This window comes from Vitis vinifera, chromosome 9 (assembly GCF_030704535.1).
Source record: "Vitis vinifera cultivar Pinot Noir 40024 chromosome 9, ASM3070453v1".
NCBI lineage: Eukaryota > Viridiplantae > Streptophyta > Magnoliopsida > Vitales > Vitaceae > Vitis > Vitis vinifera.
In genome coordinates, this window is record NC_081813.1 from 18,442,753 (window position 1) to 18,452,583 (window position 9,831).

Genomic DNA, 9,831 nt, shown 5'->3' on the forward strand with positions numbered 1-9,831 from the left:
TGGTCATTCAGAAACCATATTAATTTTTTTTCATAATGACTATTATTTTTTTCTACACATAATTATATTTTAATAAAATTTCTCACTATAAAAATGAACTTCAAATTGACACTTTGTATTAAATTTATTAATATGTTTAACAATTTTCAAAAATAATTTGGAACTAAAAAAATAAGTACAATCATAAAAAAAAAAAACAATAGATTAATACTAATATATTATGAATCATAACTTTACTGTTTCTTCTATATATACAAATATATTTTTTGAATTTAGGTAAATAAATTATAATTTGAGTAAGACAAATTAATAATTTAAGTTCTTTAATGAATTTTTAAATTTTTAAGAATAATCTTGAATTCATAATTGCCCTCATGGCATATTGCCCACCAGTACACAAAATAAAACCGATGGAAGTAGGTAGAAAATTATTTAGGAAGAACCACTCAGATTATGCAGTATGGTAATGTACATCAATAAGTTGGGTAATCAGCTATAAAGTTGTAATTTCCATAATGTTATAATGATCTTCTACAGAGTATCTGAAAATAAGTTGAAATCTGAATCCCTATGGGATGCACACCAAGCTTCTCGTAAACATCATGAGGTGATGCTTACTGTCCTAGTTATGTTATGAATAAAGCTATTGACAAATTGCATTCAGAGGTTCTATAGCATGTACAATCACACACGACACAAAAGATTATTGTAATTTCATTCCTTTATGATAGATAAATTCTAAAATAAGAATGCAGTGAAATCATGTATGAAGATATCTACAGATTGTCACACTCAAGAGTCGATACAGTAGAAGAAAAACATTTGTCTTTGTATTTACAGATTAACGTGTACATCAAAATGCAATGAATATTGTCTATCAAAAAAAACAAAAAAAAAATACAATGAACACATGTATTTGTGTATCTATTTATACATGCTATTGATTATTTGCATGTCAAAATCAGGTTGTTTGATTTTAAAAGATTCTATATGGATTCAAAAGATGTATGTGCTAGGGTCTTATCTTTGCTACTGAAGCTATACTTTTAATATGCTTTGTTTTTTTTTTTTTTTGAAATTTTATGCACGTTTCCTCTTATATATTACTTTTATGTTTATTATCTATACATAATTAACAATTCATGATGATATCATAGATCATTATTTTCCTGTGTTTCATATTGTATCCTAAGTGGAAATATCATTGAAATCCTTCTATACTTGTGTAAAAAATAAACAGCTGTCATGCATAGATTATCGCATAGTGTATAATTATAATTTTGTTTTTAAACAAAACAAACAAAATAGGGTCTGCAACCCTACTCAGCAGCTGCTCAGTTGACAGCTCCAATCTGGCTCTATGCACCTAAAGATTATTTTGTACTTAAAAGGAACTATTTAAAAAAAACACAAAAAGAAGAAAATATTTTTAATCTGTCGTTGGATGAAACAGGGTGAATGAGCCCTATCAGGGTATAAGGTTTTTTTTTTTTTTTTGGTTTTTGTTTTTGTTTTTTGTTTTTATTTATTTATTTATTTTTTATCATAAACAATAATTCGTTGATAAGGATTTGAAAGTACATGTGAAGGATGAGAATTCCTTCCTGAAAATAAAAATTTTGATTAAACATAAACAAATGGATGATTTCCCCAAAATGCAAAACGAGACCTCAATATATTGCCAAAAGAAACCATAGAAAGGAAAGACTATTCTCTATGGGCTGAAGCTTTGCTCTAAGCTTAACTATTTTGACTTTTATGATTCACACACCAAATTCTAATTGAGCTAGAGTCCCCTTGAAAGCTGTAGTTGTTGGGCCTCAAAAAGAGGAATAGAGATAAATTAGGTTCCATATAGATTTTGTAGTTCTCCGCTTATCCTAAAAAATCTTTACATTTCTTTTCTTCCAATTTGCCAAAATTTTTTGCCTCTAGAATAAATTGCTCCTCAAACCTCTAAAAGATATCGTCATCATGTCACCTATGCTCCTAAAAGTGAACTGAAACTTTATTAAATAAATAATAAAAATCTACATGTTTATTACACCATGTCATGCTTTTAAGGGCTCTATCCTAACAATTGAGTCATTCTTTCTTTATCTACATTTCAAAATTCTTTCTTTTAGGAATCCTTCCTTGGATAGAGTTTTTTCCCTTTGTTTTTCTCAAACTTGATTAACTTCTTAAAACTTTCTTGTGATGGGTACAAGGTCCTCATCTTCTTCACTAGCTTTTTCTTCTTCATCATCAATGGTGGAGGCTTTAAGAGCAATATTTTTCTTCTTCTAATCTTTCACTTCTTGATGACTCTTCATGAGTCATCAAGGATCCAATCAATTCCTCCAAAGGAAGTTTTGTAAGGTCCTTAGCTTATTGGATAGTCATAACTTTGGCTTCTCATTTCTTACAAAGAAATCTTAGAATCTTCATGACCTCCTCTAATTCCTTGTAAACCTTTCCCAAAGCTTGGAATCCATTAATGATGTCAGCAAACATCTCAACAATAGATTTATTATCTTTCGTAGAAATAACTCATAATTAAGCACAAGAATATTGATTTTAGAGTCTTTAACTTGATTTGTCTCTTCATAAGTTATTTCTAAAAATCTCCAAATATCATAAGTGGATTCACATTGGCAAACGTAGTTATATTTATTTCTATCAATTGTACAATGTAAACATTAATAGATATCTTTAGCATTTAAATGAGCTTTTCTTTTGTTAAACTCATCCCACTTTTAGCTAGGTTTAGGTATAACAACTTCATTCTCAATTTGGTTTAGAATATGGGGACCATTTTGGATGAAAAAGATCATAATCAATGGATTTAAAAATAATGTCGTCCTAGTTTCCCAATAGAAGTAATTGATTCCCAAAAAGAACAAATATATATTAATCGAAAACCCTTCCATATAAGATGAGTTGGAAGAATTAGCTATTTTCTCTTAGACAATTAAGTAAAAAACAAAAGGTCTAGCTTTGATACCAATTGTGAAAAAAAGCTATTTTGATTTAGATAATCATGCAAGAGTGGGACGAATTAGGTATTGAAACTATTTTAAAAAATAATCAACTTAAGCAAGTTATGTAAAGGATAAGAATGAATAGAGAGTAATATTAAGAAATTAAGGGAATAATATTGCAAACTCTTTTATAATGGTTTGGGAAGCTGCCTATATCCACTCTCCTCAAGCTGCTAATAGGGTGAAGGTTACACTTAGGTGGTGTTTGTTTTTTTACTTAATTCTAAATAGAACCTTAATACTTAATAGTATTAAATATTAGGTTGTTTGTTTTTGTAGTATTTTATTTCTACTAAGTATTAAAAAGTAAAAAAAAACCATTGTATTATTTTTTCTATTTAGAAAAAGCCACATATTCTGGCTTTTTCTGTTTAGTAAAAAATTTATAATAAGTCATGAAAAAGTAAAAAAACAAACAACCTAAATTCTAAAACTAAATGGTTTTCAGCAAAAAGCCAAAAAAACAAACACCACCTTAGATTCCAAGGTTCCAATAGACCTTTACAAACTCTTCAAGTAAAATGCCTACTTGAATACTTCTCTCACAATATTAAATTTTGAAGCTGTATCCGTATAGAGGCCAAGGTGTTTTATGTGTCAGGCTTTTGTTAATATACTGCACTGGAAGCTTAAGTGAAAGCTCTTGAGTCATTTAATGTTGGGCTCTAAGGTTTATATTTGATATATCTCATAGGATAGTTCTCATTTCAGTTACTATTGGCCAGGTGAAATTTCCAATACACAGCTGCTATTTTATGGTTCCTAGGTGTAAACTAGTAACGCTTTCAACTTTCTTGTGACTTATGGAATGCTGAGTAGATTGATGCAAATTTGAGTGTATTCAAGAAACTAAAGATTTTTGTACATGGAATAGTATAATCTGTTCAAAAAGGGAAAAAAAAATACTGCAGTAATTTTGAATGTATGATATGAATGCAGGGAGATTATAATAATTTCTCCCTGTTCAATTGTCTAAACTCGCCCTGCTCTGTGCTTAATCTTTGAACTTTTGACAAGATTTTGCAAAGATTTTAGACAGCGTCTACAAAATTCCACTTTCTCATTGAAAATATGAGCCACAATTTTATATGAATTGGTTTACATCCTTTCAATTGTTATTATTTTTTTTTTTATGTTTTGATTTACCATGAGTTAATGAAGTGCTTATACCACTACAGGCAATTAAAAATGTCAAAGCCAATGCTGCTGGACTAACTCGGGCTAACAATGCAAAACCTGAGGCCCCTAAACCTGAGTCCTCAACTGTATTGTCTAATGCTACATCTGAACCCTCTATGAATTTGCAGAAGGCTCAGCTATCATCTGGGTTTCCTGCAGATTTTTTTGATAATCATGTGACAAAGAAGCAAAAATCTGGTAAGAAAAAAACTGACATCCAACTTAAGCTTTTCTTCATCAGTTCAATTCTAGGCTATGGCAATAACTACCTTAGGCTTGTACTTGTTCTGCAGCATTTTCTATTGTTAAAAACTAAAGTAATTACTTTAGGTTTACAAATGTAAGGAAGTACCCAATTTTGAATTCAGAGTTTGACTGAAATTGAGAAGCAACCTATTACCGATTCTGAGCATATATTCTAGCTGATGCCCAATAAGCCGGAAGAGTTGCTAAGTCCTTGTTTCTAGCTGTCCACATACTTCATGCAAATCCCCTATCATATTCTTCTTTCTTAGTTTCTTGGTGCATCTCTATGTCTGGAGATTCATTGCAGAGAAATTCCTTGATTACTCTTCTTTTGTTTCTAGACACCAATCCTCTGCGTTCTGACTGATGATCTTCATTCAAATATTTTGACAGTCAATGAGCACCCTTACAACTCCTGTTAGGCCTCAATCCTGGTGATCCTCCGGATTCAATTTAGCAGGTTTGTACGTCCTGCTTAAAGTACACCTTACACTTGAACCTTCTGTGGGAGAGACAATCCTCACTGTGCTTGACAAGCTTGACATTCATAGGGGCCAATACAGATTCAAAATCTTCTCCTTGCAAAAACAAGGACTTGCTAGATTTCAGCCAAAATGACTCAAGTTGGGCCCTGAAGCCCTTTGAAACACCCTTTCAGGTGGTTAAGAAAGCAAAAGGTGTTTGGTCTGTTAAGCTGACAAGTTTTCTAGAAAAACCAAGTAATAGAACTTTCTAGGATTTTTGATTTGCTTCTTCAACACTGTCTTTGACTGTTGATAAATTCCTGCAGTCATGACTGTAATCGCAAGTTGTTATTAGTCTGGCAATTTGTTCTATATTCCCTAGTTGAAATTCAATTGCCCATTTTTGGGATTTGACTTGATCCTGGTAACCTGTGGTTTTAGAGGAATAATTTATATTTCATAATGTATCTCTAGGAAATGATGATGTCAAGTTCCTAGATCCAGATTCATACAACAAGACTGGGGGTTCTGCTTCTGCTCAAACTCAGTCAATGGAGCCTCTTGAGTCGAAAAACAATTTAAACGGATTGTCCAGTTCTCACTCTGAAAAGATGGGAAAAAGTGGAATTCGTCATGCCAGGGACCTTACCCAGACATCAGGAAAGATTGTTGGTTCAGAAACCAAGGAAGTAAAGGGTGCTCTTCCTGAAGGCTTCTTTGACAACAAGGATGCTGACCTTCGTGCACGTGGTATTGTGCCTGTTAAGCCGGATGTCAAGTAAGTTCTTGCTTCTGTTATATAAATTTATTTCTTTAAAATGTCACCATCATCTGACAGGGAGTGTAATAGATTCTCTGGAATAGTATTCCCTTTCTTTGATTCTTTTATGTCCTCTAGTACTGTTTCGTTTCTATCAAATTAGAGAAACAAGGTCTGAGAGGGTCTCAAAAGTGTGTAAAGAAAATTTGAGATTATATCTTGTTTGAAGAATTATTTTTCAGCACTCACTGGTCCATCATTGTCATTTTTGAAGCTTTGTCATCTTTTCATCATCGTTGTTATCATCATCGTGATTATCATCTTCTAATTTTTAACCTAAAAACAAAGCAAATACATAGGTCCTAGGTTGTGCTTAGAAGCTTTATTTTGGGCAATTTTAATTGGTGGATAAATTTCATGAGTCCTTTTTGGATGCTTGTGGTAGGGTTTGAGTGGGAAATCTTTAACCTTCTCTTTGATAAAAATATCATTGGGAAAAAAAATAGGACTCTGCCTAGTACTCACAGGTGTATGTGAATCCTGTACATCACAACTGTAGTGTAGTGAAATAAATCTTGGTATAATTTAGCAGGGGAGGGTGTTAGAGAGGACTGGCTGTGTTAAAAACCTTAGTGAGCCTCAGTGGAGGTTTCTCTGATTCGTGGGGAAGTTTATTTTTGATAGCGTAGGGACCTTTTAACCCTACAGCATAATGGCATGTGTTTCATTGGATACTTGAGATGATCAGAAATTACCATGTATGATTGCATTACTTGGAACACTGAATTAACCTTGTTAAGAAATGTTAAATCCTGGTCAGGGACGAGTACAAAGAATTTGAAAAGTTGATACAGGAGGATTTGAAGGAGGTGGACAACCGTTTGGAAGAAGAAGAGGTCAGGATCATTTATTCCTTGCACCATTCCTAGAACCCAATAATGTAGTCTCTGGTGATGTTTACTAAAGATTGGAGTTATATCATTAACTTGGTTTTGCAATTTTATGATGTAGTTTGATGCAGCTGAGATGATTGAAGAGGCCGAGTCTGTGGAGCAAAAGTAAGTCAAGTGTGGTCACGAGTTGTGTATCACTTGGGTTCTCCTATATTTCCAATGTTTTTGAGTTGACCTTTTGTTCAGGGTGTATTGGGAGAAAGTGGAAATGCTGAAGAAGAAGAAATTGGAGCTGAAGGCGGCTAGATCCGGCAGACAGAGTAAAGAGCCTGAGGTCAGAGGCAAGGGGCATAGCTCTAAAGAGGATTCATCCAGTGATGATGATAGTGATGGGAATTTCATGGTTGATTGGAGAGCACAACACCTGTGAATACTTCTGTTTGAAATTTTCTGGTAGCATCGCCTGTGCGGACATGTCTATGTTGGCATGCAAGCACCTGATTACGTTTGCTGGAGTTTGGTGCTTGCTGCTTCTTTCATTCTCCAGATTTTGGTTCAACTGGCTGCTGATTGAAAGGGATGGGGAGTGAGGCGAGGTGAGAGTAAGCCCTGGTCCAAGATCCTAGAATTTTACATTGTTTCTGTATGCATGTATATAAAGGGGCAGGTAGAAGATGTGGGTTTTGGTTGAAACTTGAATGGTGTATCCCGAATTCCGATACTAAGATTTAGGGTTTAATGAAGACAAATGGGTTAGGAAAGGAATCAGTTTGATGCTCTTATTGTTTATTTGGAAATTTTGAGTTCTTTCCCGGTGTTGCTGATTATTATCTGAAACACCTGCGCTACTTAACACTTATCTTTTCCCTACCTTCAATTATATGGTGTAATCGCACAACTGAAATGCAAAATTTTCTGGTGGGATTATCTCATGATTTCAGAATCATAATTAATTAATATTATTATTATTATTATTATTAGGGGGTGGCCATTTGGTGGTAATAGTGGGCAAGTTACAGTCAGTTTCGTCGTGGGTTTAAAAAGTAGTTTTTCCTTTTTAAAAATCAAAATTATTTGTTTCTAATTTTTAAAAATAAAGTGAAATAAAGAGTAAGGGCCTGTTTGGCTGCGTGATTTAAAAATATATATATTTTTAAATTTTTATAAATAAAAAATTATTTTTAAAATTTTTTAACATTATTTTTGTTAAAAATAAAGTAAAATAGAGAATAATTATTTGAAAATAAGTAAAAGTTGTTTCCATCTATTTTTAAAAATAAAAAAAAGTTATAGATTTTTTATAAAAAAATATTAAACAAAAATAAAATTATTTCTCTCTCCACAATCTAATCTTCCTTTAAATTATACGTAGTTTTCTGAATTTTTCTAGAATATTTCATTAAGGAAATACATTTCAAATCAAAGTGTACTTGAAATATAAAATTTATTAATTTTTAAAAATAATTTGAAACTCAAAAACTGATTTAATTAATACTAAAAGTTATGAAACTTAATAACATTAGTTAGTCAAAGATCAAAATTTATTTTAATTATTTAGGTTAGTTTCTATATATATATCATTTTTAAAAATTTTATTATTAGGTAAATAAGTTTTAAATTAAGCAAGATTTAATGCATTAGATTCACTAAGAGCTTAGTAATTTTTAAAAATAATTTAAAACTAAAATAGTAAACCAATTAATACAAAAAACTCATGGATAAAAATTGGTTGAGAACAACTTTATTGTTTCTCTTTCACATAGAATCCTTATTTCTTTTTTTTTTTTTCTTAGGCAAATGAACTCCAAATTAAATAAGACTTAATGCTTGGATTCATTAACGAGTCTAGTAATTTTTAAAATTAATTTAAAACTCAAATAATGAACTAATTAATACTAGAAATTTATGAACAAAAATTGTTTTAGAACCACTTTATTGTTTATCTTTTACATAGAATCCTTATTCCCCAACTTTTTTCACTAAGCAAATGAATTACAAATTAAATAAAACTTAATGCATTGAATTCATTAACGAGTTTAGTCATTTTTAAAATTAATCTAAAACTTAAATAATAATATAATCAATACTAGAAATTTATGAAAAAAATGATTTTAAATAAATCATTGTTTTTATTTTACATAGAATTATTATTTTCTATTTTTTTAACCAAGCAAATAAGCTTCAAATTAAATGAGGCTTAATGTGTTGAATTCATCAATAAGTTTATTAATTTTTTAAAATAATTTGAAAGTCAAATAATAAACTCATTACTACTAGAAATTTATGGATAAAAATTGTTTCATAATGATTGTTATTTTTATAAACTCATCATTAATACATATTGCATTAATGATTAAATTATTAATTTCTTTGAGTATATGTATGAGCAACATCTTACAGTGATAGCATAATTTTTAACTTTAAACAATCAATAATTTAATAGGTAGTAATACATATCTTTAATAATAGATACAATGATCATATAAATCTATCGTTGTGGTATTTCCACCAAGTTTGAATTTAATATCCATACTTGTGCATGTGGACATATAAAATGATCATGGGAAGGGGTGGGTTTGTAATTCAAGGAATAAAAATGTAACACAAAAAGTAGATGACTACATAGTATTTAAATTACATGAGAAACAATGTATAATGATATAGTAGGCTTGGGTAAAGCATTGGAGTAGTGAAATGTGATAAATCTTCATTAGTGTAATGAAGATTAATTGTAAAGTTTTTGGAAAATCTTATGGGACCTAGTTTATTCTATGGGTCTCAATTGTTGCATTTGAGTTATTGATCATTTTTCTACATTATGATTTAAATTATGAAATAGAAAAATAATGGTGCACAATATGGAGTTAGGCTATGACTCATTCATTAATGAAAAAATTGTAATTTTGTCAAACCTAGTTAAAATTTATGCCATAGGTTAGAGATACAATCTCCAGGTGGAAGCCTTGGAGCCATGATCTCTCTCTCTCTCTCTCTCTCTCTCTCTTTTGTTTGATTGTCATTTGGTAGTTTGAAAATTTTAAATTAGAATTTTCTTCTAATACTTTTTAATCACAAGTTTTTAGGGGGCTATTATTAATTTTACTTACAATGGGAAAATATATTTGTTGTTTTTCTTTTTCAGTAGCAGTTAAAAAGGTTATAACATTTGAAAATCACAATTTATCTTAACAAGAACCCTTTTTTTTATAATAAATCAATAGAATAAAATTAAAAATTAGAGTATAAATTAGTAGCATACCTGAAAC

At 30.6% G+C, this 9,831-nt stretch overlaps 1 protein-coding gene across 1 annotated transcript; it reads left to right on the top strand.

Moving 5' to 3' along the window:
* The first annotated feature begins 523 nt into the window (after window positions 1-523).
* LOC100243234 (protein ABA AND ROS SENSITIVE 1) lies at window positions 524-7,326 on the top strand. Its single transcript, XM_010656806.3, has 6 exons — window positions 524-607; window positions 4,202-4,400; window positions 5,411-5,690; window positions 6,493-6,568; window positions 6,684-6,730; window positions 6,812-7,326. The coding sequence occupies exons 1-6, from the start codon at window positions 524-526 to the stop codon at window positions 6,993-6,995; spliced, it is 870 nt and encodes a 289-aa protein (XP_010655108.2). The 3' UTR covers window positions 6,996-7,326.
* The last annotated feature ends 2,505 nt before the right edge of the window (window positions 7,327-9,831 follow it).